Source organism: Thermobia domestica, chromosome 13, assembly GCF_964235325.1.
Source record: "Thermobia domestica chromosome 13, izTheDome1.hap1.1, whole genome shotgun sequence".
Lineage (NCBI taxonomy): Eukaryota > Metazoa > Arthropoda > Insecta > Zygentoma > Lepismatidae > Thermobia > Thermobia domestica.
In genome coordinates, this window is record NC_137466.1 from 219,539,000 (window position 1) to 219,563,307 (window position 24,308).

At 36.6% G+C, this 24,308-nt stretch overlaps 1 protein-coding gene across 7 annotated transcripts in view; it reads right to left on the bottom strand.

Moving 5' to 3' along the window:
- Nucleotides 1-11,216: 11,216 nt before the first annotated feature.
- Nucleotides 11,217-24,308, bottom strand: part of LOC145669045 (UMP-CMP kinase 2, mitochondrial-like) — a 32,061-nt gene continuing 18,969 nt past the window's right edge. For 5 of the 7 annotated variants that reach the window (XM_081737404.1, XM_081737403.1, XM_081737405.1 and 2 more), the window contains exons 2-6: nt 22,295-22,378; nt 20,740-20,860; nt 19,686-19,887; nt 17,715-17,963; nt 11,217-12,166 (exon numbers count right to left, since the gene is read on the bottom strand). In XM_081737404.1, coding sequence (XP_081593530.1) covers nt 12,037-12,166; nt 17,715-17,963; nt 19,686-19,887; nt 20,740-20,860; nt 22,295-22,357 — 765 coding nt within the window. In that variant the 5' untranslated portion in view covers nt 22,358-22,378 and the 3' untranslated portion in view covers nt 11,217-12,036. The remainder of the gene's footprint in view (nt 12,167-17,714; nt 17,964-19,685; nt 19,888-20,739; nt 20,861-22,294; nt 22,379-24,308) is intronic. The other 2 variants (XM_081737406.1, XM_081737407.1) reach the window with 1 other exon arrangement.

A 24,308-nucleotide genomic window follows, 5' to 3' on the forward strand; every position in this document is an offset into this window, starting at 1 on the left:
ACTAAGGTTCGAAATAGGCAAAATAAAATTGTCTTAAATCGAAACTATATCCCCCCTTATATACTTTAAAACTTTATTTTTGATTATATCTTTAATATTAAAGAATAGGCATTTTGCCTAACACCCGGTCTCTACTTATATTTTTTATCCAGTTGATTCAGACAGAAGATTTGGTAGTATTCTCCAGTTATTGTCTTACCTTTTCTAAGGTAATCAATAAGGACTTGTTTTGCATCCCAGAAAATATTGGCCATAACCTTTGCGTTATATAAAATTGATTTCAGGTGTTTGATACAGTTTCCTTGCTTTAATTGTTTAATTTTTGGCGCGTACGTGTTTCCACAGTAACAAACTTAATTCTTTTTTAAAACGGCCCAAATATTGCCGAGAAATTAGTTTTTACATTGTTTTTCTTCAGCATTTAACAAATGCAGCATATTTAATGCATCTTGCATATTTAATTCTTCATGTAAAATGTACCGTGCTTTTTCTTCTAAAATTCCTGTGGCATCGGCTATTTATACACTAACCGCTGATCATTTAATACCATATCGTGCACTGTTTTGATTGCAATTTTTGGACATCCTTCACTTGGACCATCTTCAAGGAAAGTACGGCTCCCATTTCTTGCTAGTTAAAAAAAGCAGCAGACTCCTTATAAACCTTCACCAAAATTTCCGTACAATAAGTGCTTTCTGTAGAACTGGTTGGGTAAACGAATGATGTCTTTTTTTTTTTCTCTCGTTACCGTTACTTTGCACAAGATTTAAGCAATTTTAAAGAAAACATCATGTAACTTACAAACATAATGATTTATTAGAACACTATATTTTAAACATATTGGGCCTTATGCAGAGTTGTTTTGACATATGATTAGCGTCATATTAAAAGCCTGACTACTGCAGGAAACATGTTAGTCGAACTCTAGCATGGCACTAATCACTCGTCAGAACGACTCTGCATCAGGCGGATAGAGCCTTATGCAGAGTCGTGAAGTATGATTAGCATCATACTAAACGCCTGACTATTACAAGAAACATATGTTAGTCGAACTTTTTAGTATGGCACCAATCAAGCATCAAAATGACTGCATAAGGCCTATAGTCTTATTCAGAGTCGTTCTCACGCGTGATTAGTACCATACTAAAGAGTTCGACTAACATTTCCTGCAGTAGTCAGGCCTTTAGTATGACGTTAATCATACTTCAAAACGACTCTGCATAAGGCGGATAATAGCCAGATATACGAGGGTCATTCGGAAAGTAAAGAACGTTTTGCGCGTGCGCGTGTTCCCCCGCTGCCACTGGGTTATTGACCTGGGCATGCTTTAGCCTCAGTCTGGCACCAGCTGCGATCCGCTACGGTCCGTTATTGCTTCGCTGTGCGACTGTAAAATGTGCGATACAATTACTGATCCCGCCAAGTGTGAGGTTCGTAGTGTGATAAGATTTTTGAATGCAAGAAAAGTGCGTCCGATAGAAATTTATAGACAAATCACTGAGGTGTATGGAAATGTAATGAATGAAGCATCAGTTCGTAAGTGGTGCATTATATTTAATGACGGACGGACGAATGTGCACGATGAGGAACGCTCGGGCCGGCCTTCTGTTGTGACTGACGAACTCAAAGGAAGAATTGAGCGGAAAATTCAAGAGGATAGGCGATTCACTATTGATGGGCTGCACGAATTCTTTCCTGAAATTTCAAGAACTTAAGGAAGCTGTTAGTGATTGGTTCAACAGTTTGGCGGCAACTGTGTATGCCGAAGGCATAGAAAAACTTGTACCACGGTATGACAAGTGTTTAAATTTACACGGCGACTATGTCGAAAAGTAACTTAAGTATCACATAGTATGTAACACAAATTTCGCCTTTGTATATCAGTTATTAAAGTGTTTATACAAAAACGTTCTTTACTTTCCGAATGACTCTCGTATATAAGGAAAACATTAGTTCAAGTTCATGAGTAAACATTCAGTATGGCCATAGTTATTGAAATATAAACTTTGGTGCAAAGTAACCCCCATAGGTAGGGATACTTTGCACAACATACAAACATAACGTTTCTGTGCAATGTTTTTCCCTTTAGTATTTATACATTTCACTTCCTACACAAAACTGCATGCAGTCTACAAGTATTGATATTAGAATGACGGTACCAGTATCAGAACTTAGTTTGAATTATCGACATTTGTAAAGAAAATTATGTATTTTCTAGTACCGACACAGGAATCACATTCTAATGGTTTAGCATATGTCGCACAAAAATGCCAACTCAGGAACAGAAAAAAGAAAAAATATCTCCGTGAACTGCTTTGCTTTGGTTGCTCTTTATGTCCAAGAATATCATCCCAACCGTAATTAGTGGAAGATTTTCGTGGTTTGGGACTTTCAGTCCACCCTAATTACACGTTTTTTTTTTTTTTTTTTAAGAAAATATAATGTTAGTCATTCCTATGCGTATAAGCTGCAAGTCCTCACCCCCCTCCAAAAAAGTCTTGTGATTTCTAAAAGAAACGAAGCCTTTGAGTGAAGCCCCCTCAAACAACTTTTCTGGATCCGCCACTGTTCCTAATTTATTTTCCAACAAGAAATTCATTCCGGCATTACCTAAATAGGAAATTTACCTAAAGTTAGAATTCAGGAGGTTCGAGTAGTAATAATTTCCTACCTGAGCGGCGTTTTGGGTCGGTGCAAAGTAACCCCGAGTAGAGGCCCTTCTCCTAGTTTTACTCTTTTTTTAGAATCCTTAGAACCCTTCCGTTAATGAGAACTGATGTTAACCGCCAACATTATAGCCAAAACACAGATGTTCTATCTTATGATGGTAGTTGAAACTTTCTCTTTACTGTTCATGGTTTTGCCGATAGAGGACTGTGAAACTCTTTTCATATTTTGTGCAAAGAAACCTCTTACGGTACTTAAAATACAACTGTTTTTCACATGATATAAAAGAGAAGTTCCAATGAAAGTCTCCTGGTGGTTTCAATCGAGGAAATGAAGTTCACTAGGATCTCATCTGTGGATATTCAAAAATTACGTTATTGTTATTGTCATTTATCAGCCTAAGGAAGACATAAAGCCATATAAAGTAGTTTGTGCAGTGTAGAAAGTTGTGCAGACATAATTATTGTTTGTTCAGAAGTCTTGTTCCATTTTTACTGTACGATAATTCAGAAAGTCGTCCAGTATCCTTAGAAAAATGTAAACGGGACGCAAAATGTCCCGTTCTTTTTAAAGAAAAGCGTTCCGTTTTTAACACGTAGTTGCATAGCATACTAGAATTTCTTGTGTAAAAGGAAAGGCCAACTCTTCTACAAGAAATTCAATCACCACAAAAATTGAAATGAATCGAGTTGATGTTCGTAAGAATACAATATGAAACTACAGTAGACTTCTAAACTAGGAATTCAATACTTGAAGTAGTACATCTATAACTACTGGCTGCAATATATTAAGATTAAAGATAGAACCTGTTCCTCGGATGCTGACTCCATATAAAAGAAGACACTGACTTTTTGTTCTATGGTGATAAAGGTTGAAACTGGAAATCGTTAATTTGGACCACTTTGAATTTATTAGATATTTAATTGTAGAACATACTCTTGGGAAACTGAATCGATTGAAAAAAAAATGCATGTTGATCTGTTACAGTTTTCGCTCTGATACCTATCGATAGATGGATGGACAAAGCTGTTGTGAGAATTCCGTAATAAATCCCTAATAATCCGTGGGATTCTAGCATTGGTTTTGCCACACACAAAGTGGCTATTTTGAAAATCTAGACACGTCTTCCTACCAAATTATACGAGTTTTTATTTTCTAAATCTGACCTCGCTATTTTACAGGATATACATATATATACAGTAATGGAAAAATTAATAGCAATTTAATGTAGTTTTATTAGTTTACAAGGTTTAATAAATTTCTACATAAGTGAGCATAAACGTACAATAAAATGTACATCAATTTAAAAATTTGATACAGAGTGCAAATTAAGTTACAAAAGTTATCAAATCTGCAACAATGGATAATACTTCACAAAATGTGATAGCCATTGTTAACGGAAGTTAAATTTAGGTTTGTACAAAAGTGATTTGAGCGAATACTTAACTGAATATCCACGCGGTTTGATAACTAGATTGCACGGTTTGGCATGAAGTTCACTAAGTCGTGTAGTGTGTTTACTTGAATGTAATGTTGTCAGATGTCGTTTATTGCTTCAATTAACTGATTTGTTGTCTGTGTCCTTGCACGAACCATAACCTTCAAATCAGGCCATAAATTTTCAATAAGATGTAAGTCCGGCGAATTAGCAAGTCAAGGAAGTGATATATCGTAAGGACAGAATATAATCATTTATAACTGACACGATGGCAAGGGAGAGAATCGTCTTGAAAAATAAACGATTCACCGTTGCATAAATCTCTTCCCGAAGGTATCACTTAATTTCGAAGAATCATTTTGTATGTTTGTACATTAACAATACTATCTGAAATATGCATTCTATCGACCCTACTTGAAGAAATCCCTAAATCACTTCGAGGTTTTAATAGTACACACAGGACTAAGTGCTTCACCAGACATGTGAATCATTTCCATAAATGTTGATTTTTTTCTCATCACTGAACAGTTCTTTGCGCCATTATTCCCTAGTAAATCTTGTGAATTCTGGCGCACCGCCCACACACGCAATGTATGTGGGTTTTATGTAAGGCATGGCTTCTTGACAGCCATGTGTGAACGCAAACCTATGGATTTCAACTTGTTTCTTACTGTACGTGAAGAAACCTTGATACCAGATAGTTCCCGCCAATTCATTGCAAGATTTTGAGATGACTGAAATATGTCTGCAGGTTACAACTGCCGCAATGCACTGTTCTATCCAGGAAAAAGATTTCATTTTTCGACCACATCTGCCAATTCTTTTATTTTTTATGTACCTCGTTTCCTGAATCTTAGCCAACTGCCTACTTGCTGTGCTTATATGCAACTTCATAATCCGTGCGATTCCAGCATTGGTTTTGCCACACTCGTTCGAATTTTACTGGTTTTTGTCGGTGTTATGTCACAACTTTTACCATGTAATTGAATGGGACGACTTTTCTTCTTTAAATGCACTCAGTACAAACATTTCTGAAAGAAAAATAATTTGTAGGGTATAAATTTGAATTCCAGAACTGACGAGTGTCACTGCACGTTTAACAACTTAGCGTAATGCTGAACATTTGCACAACAAAAATAGACAGAAGAATGGTAGTGCACCATTGAGGGGATGATTAAATAGTCGAGCGCGGACCTCACATTAAGCTAGACCGCGTCGGCCATGAAATCAGCATTCGGACAGGCTGATTTGTATTTCATTACAAATGGTGCGGACCCCCCCCCCTCCCATTTTCACCTGATTTGCCCTCTGCCTCGCTGAACAGCGTTCCATTGAACGACTTTAATAAGGCATTAAAGAGTCCGTACCATAGAAATTAATTTTGGAACATAGCCCTTACCTCAAGTTGGATTTTTTTTTTTTTTTTTCATGTTATGATATCAGAGCATATTTTAAATGAGTGGGAAGGTTGAAAAATGTATGCTAAAAATAGATTATTATTACACTTTCATTGAAACATATTTTAGAGGCCAGTAGTTCAAATACTTTCCATAAACATATTCCCCAAGTGCAAAGAAGCATTTCAACTAGGGAATCAAGTTAAACCAACGGATGTGATGGTGATGAATGTCACAGAATTGATCAAAATAATGCAGAATTGAAAAAATGTTCGTGGGCTACGCAACTAGATTCACTGATATAGAATAATATATATTACATTTTCTCTATCAAACGTCGATCTAACAGCTCGAAGGGACACAAAAGCGCCTTACATGATCATTTTAGTACATCAGGTTGTGTTAAAAAGTATTGATATTTTCGAGGTCAAAATAGAGAAATGTGTTTATTGTTATTTGAAAATAACATTATGAAACCACATATGCATCCTCAACCATTTTTCTGAAAACACCGAACTTCTGTGGTTTTTCACAGGCCTATTTTAAAACAGCGGAGTATATGATAAATGCATTGAAACTTCCGACTTTTCTCAATTTCTGACGGGTCGTTAAAGATGTATACAGTCTGCCTTTGTCAGCGTGGTATGCGACACACTTTTTTTTTTTTTCGAGTTCCGTCTGTTTCTTCTGAATTGCCATGTGCATTTGCGCTTAACTGTCGACAGTATAGGTCATGGTCGATCGTCAGGGTTCCCACAAAAAAAAGTGAAGATCGATTTCCCTGACAAATTCTTGAATATAAATGTGAAAATATAGGATAAGTTCTGCCATACACTTCTTTAACTGCCTCCTTCATACCCATAGCCGTCCAACACATACCTTTAATTACCATATGCTCAATATGAGCAATTATTATTTACACGAAATTTAACATGTAAGTATCTAATACGAGGGTCACTCCAAAAGTTTTGCAATACAAGGGAACTATACGTCATATGAACTAACCTTTTTACATGTGTACAAAGTAATTCCCTGCGCCATCAATACATTTATTTCATCTTCCCTGTCACAAGTCAAATGCTCGGCGCTACTCTTGTCTTAGAATGCTGTTGTAAAACTCTACTATGGACCCTTCAATTTCATCGTCGTATAAAAACTACGTCCCCTGAAGTTCTTTTAAGGTTAAAGAAGAGCCAGAAGCCACACATAGCCAAATCAGGGCAATAAGGGAGATGCGAAAGTGTTTTTACATGATGATTCTGGAAATAATAGTGTTTCTTTGCAGTGTGCGAGGAATCATTGTCGTGGTGGAAGAGTAAACCTCCCGGATTTTCAAGGAACCAAAAGCTTAAGCGGTAAGCAGACTGTTGTATACCAGTTTGCTGTAATCATCTATTCTTGTAATAGCTGCGACGAGACCAATGCTTCGGAAGAACACAGCATACATTAGTTCCTTCATCGCTCGTTTTTTTTTTTTTTTTTTTTTTTTTCAGGAGTTGACGTCTTGCCATCTTTATGGATTCATACAAGACTTTCCTCACGAGTGGAGTAGTCATTGTGGCGGGCCGGTGGTATACGTTTGCATAGACCGGCACCCACACGAGAGTTCAGTAATTAACCAAAATACTAGTAATTGGTCAACAAAGTTTCTGCAAATCACCAACTATAACTTGAGAGGCAAAGTTATAAACTGGAATTCAGCTAACAACCCAGGAGCGGTGATCGCCCTCCCCAGAAGAGGAAACTTTCTTGATTTATATATAAATGAAAACCCATCCCAGAGTTTGGAGCTCTTAAAAGTAGCTCTAAGTAGCAGTATTACAACCCACCGCCCCCCCCCCCCCAGAAGTCCATCCTGGATCCGCCCCTGTAACAACCAATCTGAAGATCTAATTTTACAAGGTAGCCTTGGCCTCGGCCAAGACTAAACTTCTATGGAAAGAATAGAGTTCGTTATCTCGATAAAAACTTATTAGCCTTTTGGGATATCAAAAAATTGAGAACAAAACCTCAGAAGTACAGTTCCTTGCAGTACGCCTGCAGTTTATTGGTCCTACTGATATTACAAGTCCACGAGCCGGGGCTTTGAGTGTAACTAAGTATATATAGAAAATACAGATAACTTACGTGACACGTTCCAATCTCTAAACACTTTCACAGAGAAAAACTCACTAACAAAATAAAGAAAACTTCACGACTGGGAGGGCACGAGTCAGTCCTAGTAGAAGGTTTAGGTGTGACTATTTGATCTACCGGTGTGTTTAAGCTAGCTAGGCAATAAACCTAGAGTCTATCTAAACCTACATCAAATAGGAGAGTAACAGAACTTCGACCGTCAGCTTCCAAAGGTAGCCAGCAGTTTCTGGGCGCTCAGGTACCGACTGTAACTTAAGTTGCAGAAGCAGATTGCCAAGTTCGAAGGAGGCAGACTTTGACCGTCAATTTCCTAAGCCGACCAGCGATTATGGGCAGACCCCTGGCTGCCGTCAAGCTTTCAGAAACAGATTGCCAATAGGACAAGGTATGGATAGTAACCAAGAGAATAAGGAGGGCTTCCGGGGAAGCTGGCAGAGTGACAGCAAGGATTACTAGGAACCACTTGGAATTTCTGGACTAGGTATTACTTAAGACATTGCGGACTTCGTCTAGATAGCACGACCTTGAGGGGCCAGAAATAAGGGACCAAGTCTGAAGAACGAGCAAAACCTTAGTTTTTAAAGAGCTCAATTGGCCGTGCGGTCGGCACCAATTTACGGGTCGGGCGCATAGGTGTAATGTGTGCAAACATTGCACTAGTATCGTTAGGTCAAAGGTTGGACATGCGTGGTAGTCCGAAAGTTCCCTGGGGAGGAACCAAGTAGTAGTCAGTAGCCTGAAAAGGAAGCTGATTGGTTTGCGCACGACACTAAAAGCAAAGTGAAGCTAAGAAAAGTTCTCCGTGGGCGGAGAAAATAGCAATTGGATCACGTCATGCTGATAACAGAATTTAACATTAAGATTGGTTTTAACAAGGTGCCTGGGCGGCGCTAAATGAGAAGAGATTCCATTCTAAACTCACTTTTGATCACGATGTCACTCTTACACAAAACTCAGACTGGACAATACAGTTCCGTATGTTTTCAATATTCCAGATGTCTCATCTCAAACGAGAAGAAAATCATTCCTTTATCTCATAGTATTAGCGTATTGCAAAATATATGAAGTGGCCCTCGTATATGTATAATACAGTAACATACCTGGAAATTGCAAATTAGACCTTTTTTTTTTTTTTTTTTTTTTTTTGCTTGAAAAACAATAAAAAGTAGTCAAGAATATATTGCCAACTCTGAGACATGTTATTATTCACATTTACATTTTTAAACAGAATCTTGTTTTGCTTCCAGTTCTTGAATTTGTTCTATGAAAGCGTCTTGTTCTTGTTTGTAACACAATTCCATTTGTCTTTTCCTTCTTCCAATTTCTTAATTTCAGCACTTAGTTTTCTTTCACCACTGATTTTACTTTCCTCGGTTTGGATTCGTTTCTGTTTAAGGTATTCATCATAGCGTCTCCGAGCTGAACGTACTGACAGAATCATTCTTCGATCAACAGGAACAGATTCCACACAACATAATACATAATTGCATCATGCATCCGCGCTACTAGAGAATCTTCGATTTAGTTTTCTACAGTAAATGTCTTATTGACTGAGAACCCGCCCTCCACTGACGTGGATAAAATTAAACGTATTTTCACAACATGCCACAAATCGGAATATTCTTGTTTCTTCCACATTATGTTTGCAAAGAAGTCATCTAACCTGATGGTGCCCATCTTCTCTTCGTATTCTCTGAAGTCAATTGTAAGAGATCCTCGGATTTCAGTAGAGAAAGACATAGATTGACACTTTGCTTTCTCAGCTACAGAATCAGATATTCGATTGTTCTTCTGTAGTCTGGGGTCCAAAGCTGACAGAGCACGTACTAATTTGTACTTCAGATGGCTCCTTTCCACAATTTTCTTGATTGTGTCCAGCAAAAAGTTTCGACAGTCAAGCCTAAAAGCTTGTCTATCTTTATTTGATGCTTTCAGTTTTTTCATTAGTTTTTCTGTCTTACAACCAATGTCCACCTTCCTTATTTCTAGTAAATTTTCATTTGCAGTCAAATTCAAAGGAATTAGGTTCACTGTACTGTCAGCAAGTTTCATAATGCTTTGTTTGACACAATGACTCATTAGATTCCTTAAGAGAAATAGAAGTTCGGAGTACAAGAAACAACCAATGGCTCAAGGCTCTGGAATTTCCTTTAAAATGCTTCATATTCTGCCGTGATAGTTTTGAAGAAACATTATTTACGCTTCATGAATTGTCTTGCAGATATACGTTCCCTGATTTTCCAGAATGTGGGAACCCTGATCGTTCTGCCCGGGGGCAGCAGCTCGTGATATACAATGTCTTTCCAATCCCACCAGACGCACAGGATAATCATTCTAGACGTTATTACGAGCTTTGCTACAGACTGTGGAGCTTCTTTTCACTTTTTCGCACCTTTCGTCGCACTTTTCATCACTCGTGATCAACCGTTTCGGAAATGACTCGAGTTCGTTGTTTCAGTAGATTCGCAGATACAAATTCGATCCAGTATTTATTTATTATTTTTTTTATTTTATTTTATTTTTTATTTATTTTTTTCTTTTTTTTGCTGTGATTGGTTATCCACTGTAAGGCCTATCTTTGGACGTCGAAATTTTCAGAACGAAAGTGGCTGTTGATAACGTATCTTGCTCATAAATAGTACAAATTTCTTCACGGGCCTGTGCAACATTTGGATCTTTATCGAAATAAAAGTGTAAAATGTAGCGCAGGTTTCCGGAGAGTTACATGTTCACGGCCTGTTGGTGTCATGCTAAAGCGTTATGGTCCCGTATTAGTGTTTCGCTCGTGCAACTCGACTCCTACGTATGTTCATGTCATGTGATTCGAGGCGGACTGTGATGTCGACACGGGCTGCGGGAGATGATGCTTGAGATCCTTCGTCACTTGTATCGCAATCACACAACAGTTTTGAGTGACAATCCCTTTAATGCTCAGTGGGACCTCCACTGAAGGTTTTCTGCCGCCTGCTTTCTTCTTCGTCGATGACATTTTGTGGTGAATTTTGTTGGCCGTGGATACTGTTCCTCGCGACACCACTTGCGTCACGTTCGCACCTCATGACCAAGCCCTTAACACACCATCACCAACAGCTCAGCGCTCCGGTCGTCACCTGACCGCTGCCAACTTAGACATTGAGGTATTTCCAATTGCAGGTCTTTCTATAAAATTGGTATCTATCTGTAGATTCTACGTGCCTTCAAGTTTAAGTAAGTGGTAATTGACACACTACTACACGAATGAGGACAGAAAACTACGAACAAAGCAGAGTTAGGAAGGAGAAAGGAGGTACAATGGAAAATGGCAATATTTACTTTATTTCTTTATTTTTCGTGTTTTAAAAGCCTTTGGTCATTTGTCGACTGAAAATTACCAGCTGAGTTTAAGGGACGCTGCCCGTAATGTTATCAAATGAACTAACAGCTGTTCACAAGAACTTTCATCTGGTGTACAAATTTGATCCTTTTAATTATGCAGAACTTTCAGAGAATTCGAAGCACTTTTGAACTCAGTGTACAGGTTGTGTATTTAGTGTTGCCAAAAGAAAGGAGCTTTAAAATGCCTGAAAACACTTAACAAGTAATGTCAATCTCATATTTTATTTTTTGGCTATTACATTAACTTAACAATACATGCTTTGAGTCATTTAGTACCTTACTTCATATGACGTCTATCTGAAACAACAATATTCGGTACACTTTTAACTCTTCAAGGCACTAAGTTTCCTGCTATCAATCGAGAAACACTAGTCACGTGATTTCTTGAAACTTTTCACAAATGTCTGAACCTTTTCTGCGTTTCCAAATTGCTTTTGCTTCAATTGGCGTTTAATAATGATTTTTGTATTCCTGGTTCCAGAATTAACGTATTCAGATTTTATCAGTATTTCTCTCTTCATTAATAGCAACATCGACTGAATGGGTTAGGCTAGTCAACATGGTTTATCAATGTATACATTTTATGTCAAGTGTTATGTTCCTTCACGCCTAAACAAAGTACCGGGAAAAGAAGTTACGATTACTCTTTACTACACAGAACACTTTTTCGATTTTCAGTGAACGAATTAACAATTTTGAAAATCTAAAAGAAAGCACGTCAATTCTTGGGCACAAAATGCTATTAAATATAAGAGTAAATACTGAAATCTTTTACTGTATCATATTAAATCAAACTTAATTTTTCATCACTGAACACTTCATTCATTCCTATTAACACTCGAAACTAGAACATTATATATATAAAAAAGTATTAAATCTACGCGAATACCTCGTAAAGAGTACGTAATCTTTAGCCAAGTACTTTTTTCTTCCTTTTGGTTTGTTTTTCTAATTTGAGAGGTAAGCTACAGCCACCTGGTGTCAGATAATTATCAACAATGACTTACGTAAAGTTTGACAATACTAAACAGACATCTGTTCTTGTAAATGATGGATGTGCTTCAAACACTGTGACAATACTTCGTTTTTGGATTTATTGCCATCGATTTCTACAACCGCTGGATATCTCATTCTTCTGTAAGCTTCCAGAATGCTACAAAGAAAAAAAGCGAGTTATTTCTAGAAATTACAATTACATATTTATATGTAATTTGTTTATTTTAAAATAGCGATTCTTGTAAAATAAGATGAGTTTCAATTTACACTCACACACAAACACAAAAACTTTGTACCACGTAAAAGAAAACGCTTTATCCTCGCCGCACTAAATTACATCTCAGTAACGTTTTCGACAACAAAGGTCTTCATCTACAGCTTTCTTGAGTATCAAAGTTAAAACGTGGGAAGGTGAAAAAGATAAAAATAATGCATTTACTTCGTACTTATTATTTCACTTTCCCACATGTCTTTTCCATTTTAACTTTTCGAGCTGAAGATTAAGACCGTTGAAGGCGACAATGTTACTGAGATGTTATAATATAGTGCGGTGAGTATGAAACAGGGTGGAAAAAACTTTTTTTTTTAAATTGATTTTTTATTTAAATCAAATCTTTTTCCTCGTATAATACAAGTTACGAACTGAAGAGAAAACAGTGGGAATTAATATTTAATGTTAATTGTGTCATTTAAGTGAAAGCAGGGTTGAATTTTGAATTAATCCCCAATCGTTAACCTATTTCAACCCCAAATAATGTTTCTTAAGCATTAAGAAAAAGTACAGCAACATGACACTTTTTTTTTATTTTTTTATTTATTTATTTTTTTTTACAAAAGTTACTGATACTCCATATTTTTAATAAATTGGAATTAGCTTGCGGCACGAAATACATATAAAATACGTAAATTTCGCCTCAAGTTGTAAAATCTAAGACATTTTTAACTTTCGAAGAATCGAAGAGGGGATCGGAACCCTCTAAATACACTTCTATTATCTGGGAACAAACAAACATATGCGCAAAAGAATTTTCTCTTAAATGTCGGTGATTTCCCTGTTGGAATAGTTAATGATTTAAAAACCCGATGTTAGAAAGAGAAGAAAGCAGGATTCACCCGTTCAAAACGGGATTTTCCCTAATCATCCTCTGCATGACACTCGTTTTCATACTGTGCTGTACATACATTTGAGTCTCATTATATTATGATTATTATCTTCCATAATCAAAATAACAGAACAGCAACGGGATTTTACTTATTTTTACTTTAAATTAATTCATTTCGGAGCTTGATTTAAATCAATATTTTTTTTTAAAAAAAATTATTTAAATTAATCCACCCTGTTATGAAGCATATTCTTTTACTTGTTATAGTGACTATTATCATTGCTCGCAATCTGTACTACAAAAGCTTTGAATCTATCCAAAAATGCCACGAAACTTTTGATAAACGATATATTTCAATGGCTAAATGTCTACCTCTCTCGATCGTTGTTGAGAAAACAATAAAGTGTGAACACAAATTCACATTATTCTTGCTAACTCATCATCTTCTACAGAACTCCTTGAACATAATAAACTGAACTATTCTACGCAGCTTTTAAATTGTCGAGATCGTTGGCTTCCACACAGTACACACACTTCACTAACAAATTTGCTAAAATAAAAGCTCTTTAGGTGGATCCCAAGTGGATATCCGAGGCTCTACCAACCGCTGTGCGACGTTACTATATATCGGTCTTCAACCCACGGCCCGCCAGCCTAAACTTTGCGGCTCGCTGAAACACGTAATTAAAGAATGAATTAATAACTAGAAAAACATGAAGCGCTGAAAGAAACTTATAAGATGTGTATGTGTCAATTACAGAAACCAACTATTAGCTTCATCAAATTACAAGTCAGTGTAGTGTCCCATCTACAGCTCTTTTTCAGATGAGAAGCGACGTGAACAGTAAGTAGCCAGTGGTACGCAATATTTAACGTAGCGTTGCCAGATTGAGGACTCCCCTTTCCCTTCTCACTGTTTCTCCATTTCGCGTTATTGCAAATGAATTGACAGCATTAAGCATAATGTCAAATGAATATTAACTACATTGATTATCTTTAAATTCATTCCACCAGAGATGCTAAAAACCTCTCGTTGGCTTCATCCTGCTATGACCATCGTCCAGTTCGTATTTCTCGCTCTCTGTGCCAGTTTTAAATTAACCCCAGCTCGCGTCGTGTGGATTTTGTGGTGGACAAACACCATGCTCGCGGGTTTTCTCGGGGTTCTCCCGTTTCCTCCACTTCCTTCATTCCACCATTTCATTCAATTCTCATCACCACCGTCTCCTTTAGCCTAACCAGCATAACTATGGGACATAAAACTTCCGATTTCATTTCACTTTTAAATCAACATGTTCCAAATTTTTTATCTACTATTCCTTGAAACCATTCTCTTGTAAGTTTTCTACATGCTATGCAAAGGAATATCTATTTTCTGTTACGTGATTAGCTTCTCGTTATTTGAGAGATGCCTACAGATCTGAGGGCTTCCTTGTTTAGCACGGATGACAACCGAAATAGATTGTAAACACATGAGTTTATTCACTTAAAAAAAAAAAAAAAAAAGACTAAAGGTACGAGATCATGTTCCTGCCTGGTTATATCAGTTCTCTTTGACTCCTACGTGTCTCGAAACAGTTGACACCGATAATTTATTGTATCATTTGGCTGTCTACACCGTTTGTTCAACAGTTTTGAATCCATATATTAAGCAGAAGGGAAAAGAGAACGGGAAAGTGGATACCGAAACAGTCAAACGAACACAAAGCTAAGAAAAAATCAATAAGGAAGTGCTTGTTTTAAAGATATTATACGAAAGAAATATGACAGTATAACTTCACATATTATACATATGGAAATCTTTCTGTTTAAAAAAAATCAATTTCATATGCACCTAGAACATAAAAGAACCAAGCACATTTCGTAAATTCTCTTGTTTACTGTCCTGTGATAGGTTACGGGTGATTTATTCTAAAGATTTTCACGATTGTTTTATATGGAAACATTTAAAAGTCTGTATCATGAAATCAGTTGATATAGAAACATGCGGTTTGCACATATCTGTTCATACTTCTTTTTTCTACTTGCTAAATAGAACATTTAATACACTAATGCAGTATTTCTAGGAAACGCGTTTGGTATTGAGAACACAAACAGTAGTGCAAGAATTACGTATATCCTACCGCTAGGGCGACCATACGTCCCGTTTTGACCGGGACAGTCCTGCTTTCGGGGCGTGTCCCGGCCGTCCCGTCAGTAGATGGAAAAAGTAGTATTTTTCCCATTTCAAGTGAAAGAAGTAAACAACAAACCCATACCTTACGGGCATGGCGAGATGCTTGTAGCTTAGCACCTGGCGGGCGGGGACATTGGTTGGGTGTTGCCAACACTGGAAAAATCAGTAAAATGCAAGGAGGTGTGCGTTGTCTACAGAAGTTTTTTTTTTTATTATTATTATTTCTTTCTTTCTTCTGAGGATCGTGTGTGTCCTGAGCAGTCTGTAGTGCAATTTAAGTGCGGAAACAGGAATCGTGTAGGTCTATTTGTTTCCAGACGTGTGGACGATGGGCAGCACGCGGATATTTTAAAATCAGTGATCCATAGCTATGGCTATTCTTATACTCTGATAAATAATTTATAAAATAACAGACAAATTCTGACCAAAGCATATATTAACTAATAAATAATAGCGTTACAGTTTCGGCAAATTAACTTTGCCTTCATCAGAATTTGCCGAAACTGTAACGCTATTATTTATTAGTAAATATATGTTTTGGTCAGAATTTGTCTGTTAATTTATACAAGAAGTTCCAAAGCTAGAATGAGTGGTATTCAAATAATTTATGTTTAGTACATTCGGAATTAATTGGCTCATACTCCCTCCATAATGCGTACCTTGATGAAATGGCAACATTGGATCTCCAAGTTGGAAACCTGGCTTACTTAATGCAATAGGAACTTCAAACAAGTACGACTGGAGTAATTTATGTATTCAATTAATTATCCGTCTTAGGAGCCCCTGAGTTCATATCTTCGTCACGCGATACAAAACGTTTCGATAACTGCCGTTTGTACGTAATTTATTTGCTCGACACAGAAAGTAAATTTTAATTTTTGTCTTAAAAAAAAGTGTAATTAAACTACTACTCTATGCTACAAATAGGTGATTATGTTGCAATAATTTAAAATGAATTTTAAACTGTAAATCTGATCTTTATTTCACAGATTTTGGTAGTTTATTATGTAGTTTTATTCCCATGTCGTATAACGAGTTTTGAGTTTTTGTTATCCGGAAATCTTGCATACGAATACGATTTATAGTTTTACTGTTGTGTTCGTTTACAGTCCAAGTTTAGTGAAAAATTTCGTTTCAACTGAATCTGTTTGCAGATATATATATGAACGTGTCTGTTTCCAGAATATATATACACAGTGGCCTAATTTTTAGTTGTCCCGTTTATAGCTGTTAAAATTAGGGTCACTTTAACTATTGCCTACCGGAAATTGACAACACTAGGCAACTGCGATTGAAGAAAACAGAAAGCCCGCTCAAGGCCATTTGAAAAGCGCTATAGAGGCAACGTTCTTTAGTAACGACGATATAATTTGCTTACATCTTTCTTTACACCATCGGTCACAAGCTATCTGTTCACGCATTAAAAGCTCAATTTATTTGATTGGAAAATGAAGTTTATTAGGAAAGGGATCTTCATGCACATGTTGTGGCAAGTCAAAAGCCTGCCATCGATATAACAAAGTGCTTATCACCGGCATTTGAAATACCTTGCACTACTTGTAAATTTATCTCTCCAATGAGGAAGTGTTCACACCGTGATTTTTTTATTCGTATTGTGTTTATTTCCCTAGTTTCTAATTCCATAGAGCGAGTTTTCTCGCTACAAATTTGATAATAGCAAAGAGTACTGGTGCCTGAACACAGAAACGATCCGGTTATATTAACTAATACTACGGATGGGAATTCAAAAATCTTTTAAAAGCTGTGAGTTTATTTACAAAGATAAAGTGGACAAAATCTTCAGTACAATCGTATTGAAAATCTGTTACCTAGATAAGTTATACTTTCAATAAATATTGAATAGCTTTCACTTCCTTCAAATAAATAAATACTCTTTACTTCTGTAGCCCAACCGCGATAACTTGATTGCTGGCAGATTGGAAATTAAAAAAAAAAAAGCTCCATTTATTTATTTATTATCTTAATTTTCTTATTTTTTAGTTTAACGTCCTACCACCGGAAATCGAACCAGGACCACATACACCAAAGTCACAGGCACTAGCCACTAGACAAGCTGATAGGGCTACCTAGAAATTGTTATAGTGTTGAGTCAGCTTATAACAAGTTCAGTAATTTCAGCGTCTCAAATGTTAAGTCATTACGATTGGGCTATACAAAAAGAGTCAATAATAGTTGTTTCGCTTTCTGGAAATGTTATAGCTACATCAGTTGTACAACAATGGCTTCTTCCCCACTTAATTATTCTAAGAATTACTTCATGGATTTTCAACTAGTTAGTATGTATGGATTCGAGTTCAAACTGCGATAACGCCATATCTAGTTGGAATTCCGTGAAAACGAAAAAAACTATAAATGAACAAACAACATTCCACCGTCTCCTTTAGCCTAGCGATGGATGTACTCACAGATTTCTGAAGCGAGCAGCCTCTTTGAGCTCTTTCTCTTCAGGTGTGTTAGTTGTGTGTCGCCTCTGATGCCTTCGTAATCGGGTTGATTCATCTACAACGAGGAAAAGGACTAGGTCAGGCTTCAGTAGGTCGCTCGGCCACTCGTAGATGGCATCCGCTTCAACAGGTAAACTCTGCATCGCTTCTTCGTTTGCGCTCTGATGGATTTCTGTTGCAATAGCGTATGCTGTGGTACTATGCCAAAATCTGAAAATATATAATACAGTCTTGTTAAAAGGAAGTGCTAGCCATCCACCTCTCTTCAAAAAGCTTTACACTCATCCATACCATACGACAGTCGTTTCTAAGGTACCTATACCGAATAAATATAAACCTTCTTTAGCTAATTAACACCTTTAATAAAGCCAAAATAAATTAATTATAATATGTTCGGTTGTAAAGGGTGTGCCCTCTTAAAAGGAAGATAAATGACCACGACTCTACTAATGTAAAGAATAAATTTAAACGAGGAGAACTTGTCACATACTCATGGTCGAATATTCCGTAGAGCTTTTAAAAGCTCGCTTGTCTTAATAACTCTTGAATGATCACTTACATTTGGTCTTACTCGAATTAATATTTTTGTATGTATATGTTACTCGGCGGTCCTCTACCGTGTAAACTTGCATGTAAACTAAGCAGGTAGGTAGAGTAAAATAATGGTATTTGGAATTTTTCTCACTACTGTTTTATTATAAACCATTTTTTATGATATGAATACAATTACAAATGAATAGTTGAAAGACAGAATGGAGTTACTTAAGTTGGTGTTGGTAAATTAAATAAGGTTGTTCCAGGGCGCAGTTGCAGCCAAGGGACAGGTATGGGTGAGCCTCGGATCGACTCACAGCCGAGAGAAAAGGGTAGGGTCTCCCAAGGCTCAGTCGCAGCCAAGGGAGAGAGGAAATCTCAAGGTCTAGTGGCAGCCAGGAGACTGCATGAGGAGTTCTCGAGACCCAGTCGCAGCCAGGAGAAGGGAATGGAGTGACAAATTATCGAGATCGATAGCTTTTCGGATGCTGCGGTGCCTTTTTGTAGGTTGTCCCCTGGTCCTTGGGTTGGTGATGACGTTCGTCTATTCCCGTATCACATGTTGTCTGTCGTCTGCCTTATTGTTATTACTATCCATGTGGAGCGCCCTCATTTGCAGGGGATATTACAATATATAAAAGTCATCCTAAAAGAATGACTAATTAAGGCGTTGGCGAAACCGCTTAATCAAGAAACTTGAAATTTGTAAAGTTATACATAAATATAAGAAATTATAGATAATAAACATCTACAATATTAACGTGTATACACACAAAATCCACGCCTGTCCTGAAAGAATATGAGATTGACTGCTTGACCCCCTCCCCTTTATGCCACTGTTTAAGTCCAAGTTTAGCCCCAATCGGCATGAGGGGAGATAAACTGTGAAAAGTAAATTGTCTTAAATGACGGTAATTTGCTTCGAATCCATACTTTCGGGTTCAGGAAAACAGTTCACCCATCTGAAATGACTCTGGAATATACTAAGTAATACCCACCTCAAGCTAGGTTTTTATCATTATCACTTAGATTAAAGGGCGTATTCTAGAGAGGAGAGGTGTAGAATGTTTCAAAATTTATGCCAAAAACAGCGGAAAAGGGATTGAAATATTTTCCATAAACCTACATTCTCCGTGCGAAATAGGGAATTTCAACACAACTGACTTTCCTTACATGAAAACTGATTACTAATAAGCCAAATGGAATAACATCGGACGATATTACGAATAACTAGTAATGTTTGTTTATTTCAGTAAGAAATACAATAATACTAATAATAAATCAAAAAGCACAATATAATGGATAGATGTTGATGATAGACCATTTACAATTAAAGCTATTAAAAAAAAAAAAAAAAAAAAAAAAAAACTGTGTGAATCTCCTTTTTCTATCTCTTACCTATCGAGAACGACAGGCTTGTGCTTCAGCAGCTGACGGATTTCTTTTGCGGCTATGTAGTTGCCCAGAGCGTAGTAAGCCCTTCTTAATTCCACGGGCTGGACGTCGAAGGCATTCCGCATTGAAAGCAAACATTCTGGAGGGGTTGAGCGTCTTTCTGCTTCTAGTTGTTCGGCTAGTTTCTTCGAAATCACTGTCTTTCCTGCAAGAAACAAATTGTACTGTTCAAAGACGGGACACTGATGTAAAACACGTATTATCTAAAACTGAATTCATAACTATCTCATTAAGTCTTCAAATTTTCGTTATTCAATTTCATAGTGTTTATGAGGAATGAAATGAAAATGTCTTTCACGCTAAAGGAAGAAATGATTATGAAAGAATTGGAGGAACGAGAGTATCGGAAGAACTCCGAGGAAACACACGGACACGATGTTTACCACACTTGCAAGGGGTCTGGAATCGAACCAGATGCAAATTTACGAGGAATGTTCAATTAAGACTTATCTCTATTGGTGTCTACAATTTATTACTACAGACTAGATATTCATACAAATGGCTGGCAAACATAGTGACGTATCTCCCTTTTTTTATTCCTCAGAAATTGAGTTATCCTCAGATGCGTCGGAATGTCGATTTAAATAAAAGTATATTTTGAAGTATACCAAAACCTTTGAAGTCCTTAACTGTGTTACTATCGGGTTTTGAGGTATGACATTTTATGAAGTGAGAAAATGAACACAAACTACCTCAAAGTGGTAATAGACCTCCCTCGTGACTATATGGGTAGTACGTGACTTCGACGCGGGAGAGTCGGCCTCAATTCCCGGTGGGAGCTCATGAGGCTCGGAATTTACGTTAAGTTGTAGGTTCGTGTTTCATATAGCATCGCTGCTGAACGGGGTGCTAAACTCCAATCAACCAAAATGGCCAAAGTAGCATGGACGCCACTCCCATGTATAGCAGTAACAATTTTAAAATTATCACCAAGTTTTAATTTTGTTTCCAACAAGTTGTCCTTCTGTAAGGCATATGCCATTTTCTTTGTTATTACCTGAAGCATCTAACCCTTCCAATACAATGAACGGATTGTGCACAGAATGCTTCTCTTCTTCATGAAGACTGGACTTGTTCGCTAGATTCAACAATTCTTGTATTTCAGGAACATTATGGAACTGTAAAAGAGAAATATTAAAATATTAATTCATTTCCTATTAGCTGAAAATTACGCTATCACACTTTATTTTTACAATCACTGAATTCAACCATCCAAGTTAGTGCGTGTTTGAAATGAAATCTTTGAGTTTTACGTCCCACGGTTATGCCGGTTAGGCTAAAGGAGACGGTGATGATGAGAAATGAATGAAATGGTGGAATGAAGAAAGTGGGAGGAAACGGGAGAACCCCGAGAAAACCCACGCACACAAGTTCACTTGGCGGGAGCAGGATTTGAACCCGGGACTGTGTGTGTTTGAAAGTGCACATATGGTTCAATACTGCAATTTTGAGGAAAAGTGTTTTGGCGGGTTCAGACACACCGCAACATTTTTTACGTCTACTCATTGCATCTATTTATGTACATATATTCATTTACATTAGTTTTCATTCTACATATATAACCAGGCTCTTTTCCAGAACATTTTGCACGGAGGAAGAGGGTTGGGAGGAAATTTAAATGTGAAGGGGTTGCACTGGAACACTTTTTGCTAAAGGATGTGTTCTGCACAAGAATGATATATAAACGCAATTTATCTTACCTCTTAGGGCGGTGGAGGGAGTAGGCTAACTTCGGGAGGGGGGAGAGCCACTCTACAAGAAACACTGCATATAACATTGTCCTTTGTTTCCCCAAATCTGTTAGTTGCATTAGACTTTAGGGTCCTGTTCGACACCGAGGTTATATGAGACATAGACCCAAAGCTTTAGTGGAATCCGAACCACATGACCTCCTGCCGCAAACTGGATCCGGATCGTACGCTAACCACATAGCCACGTGGAAGCTCTTCCCTAAATCCATATCCCTGTTGACGTGTTGAGCTTAAACTCTTCAGAAGCTTTAATTCCTGTTTCCCACGTTGATCTCTTATAATTAATATTATTAAAACATTTATTGTTATTACTGGTATCATTGTTGGATAACAAGAAAATTAGGAAAACTAAAAATGGATCAAAAGATTGCGATTTTGGTCAATAATTAGTTTTTGGATCAGGGGCCACAAAATTTTTGAAATATATATAACCACATCATACTGAGTTAAGTGATAATTTTGGTTTGGGTTACACCATATGTAGTTCTCCAGATATAAGGCCTACAAGAAAATTTTTGATTGAAATATATTTGATCTTTTGATCCAATAAAAAAAAAGACATCAGAAACTCAGAGGACACACCTTTGTTACACATATACAAAAGTTATTATTAAATTCTTAAGTCATTCGTCATTATCAATACATTTTACTCTATAATCTAACTAATTTTAGTCAAGATTGTCCAAAAAAAAAAAAAAAAAAAAAAAAAAAAAAAAAAAAAAACACCTCTTTCGTCAAACTCGGCGAAAGTTAATTGAAGAAGCTTTTTAAAAATATTTTCAATAAGAGAACTTGATTTACCTGATCGCTATGTAACACATTAAAGACGGAGTCTAAAGAACGAAAAACACTTCTAAATTTCATTTCTTTACATTCTGCAGTCTCCTGAAACAAAAATATGTTTAAGATCAAGAGATTGGATACTTAATCTATTGTTATAAATGTACAAGGAACAGTATGTCATCTGATGACCTATTGTTTCTTATTCATATATACACAGTTTAATTTTTACAAAGTTTTTTTTTTTTTTTTAAAGTGTCCATCTTATCGCGTCCAGAGGACTCTTGATTAAGCCTTTCTGCTCTCATTCTTCCCAGATAATATGCAGTTGGTGAAATTACGTAGGGGTATCGCCAAGAATGTTATATAAAATTGAGGATCTCCCCGCATCACAAAATCGTGAAGCCATACGTCACAGCCATGCATATCCTATGATTGGCGATTTTCTTACCTATGAAAGGTTATTTCGGGTAGATTCGGGCTCCTACTTGTACACCATCGTGAGATTGTAATATGAAGTTCACAATGTTTTGAGCCAATATATATGACGGTCATTCAGTTATCTAATAGGATGGAGATATATATGAATAGATCCTTTATTTTATAACATGCTTGAGTATCGCGAGGTATCGTTCAACGAAACAAGTGAAATATGCAATTACGCTAGTTGCTATCTATATATTAAAATGCTAAATTACCAATTAAGAGCAACCGAGCTCTAACTTATAACCTTAGTTTTCAAACCATTTATTTACGGTTATTTGTGATTTCACGTTTATAACAAAGACAATTATTTTTAAAAGAGTGTATTTTAAATAAATTACGTAAAGAAATATTTTTCAGAAAATTTTTATCCTTTTAAATTAATGTTCGAAGGCCTTTGCCTCTAATAAGTCTTCTCCGAAATAAATGCAAATGAATTGTGCTGCCATCTTTGGAGCTCTTTTAAAGTACGCGTATATGTATGTGGCCAATCCTTTTGACAATGAGATCTCGGAAACTACAGGCTCTAGAAAGATGACGTTTTCACTGATCGATTGCAAATTTCATGAAGATTGTCCAGTTCTAATTGAATATTTAAAAAACATGGACACTATTTCTTTATTACATTTTTAAGGGTACATTGGAAGTGTTGAAATTAAAAAAAAAATAATAAAGCATCACATCCTAAGCATTATACATTCCAACACCACACTGTTGTATATAGGGGTTGTATATGTCTTAGTCGTTTGTTTCATGGCCAAATAATAATGGAAAAGGAAGGATAAGCACTTCTCCAGTCTAAGATGAACATTTTTTTTGGGGGGGTGAGTGTTTTGCCCAATGAACACCATATATAATTGACATTATAATTAATTGTGTATGTAATGTATTTGCTTATTACATACTGCATGCAAGAAGAAATAAAACACTGGTCATACATGAATTAGAAACTCCAACTGGAAGCTGGCTCAAATCTTGCAAACGATGCGAGATATTGAGAAAAATAATCGAAAAAAGTCTCCCCTATATGATACTCCTAGGCTTTTTTTAATCAATACGTCTTTCATTTGTGTCTGTAAGGGGACATTTACAGATGTTGTAAGGAATGATAAGGAGATTTATGCTCATATGCGAATGATGCGCTGTGTAGAGAGCGCAGGTTCAGCTAGTATTGTTTAAAAATGGGCAAAAATTCCCCCCACAAGACGTCACGGACAGGGAGCCAATCAGAATGTTAAACGCGAACTGGGGCTACCTGTTACGGTATTTTATATACATTGATCGCGCCTATATTAGCAGATATTATAAGCTCTGTCATCAAAGCACTGACAAAATTATAAAATAAAATAAAGAACTAGAAATTTACCTCCTAATACCTTTTCAAAACTTGCTGAAAAATTAGTAACTAAGCGTCTGCAAAGCAGGGTTGACAAAAACCATGGTTTTTATTGAAAAAAAAAGTTTTTTTGTTTAAACCCAGTTTTTTTGGTTTAAATAATTTACTCCATGTATTTATATTAGATATAAACAGAAATTAGTTTGTTTTGTCTTG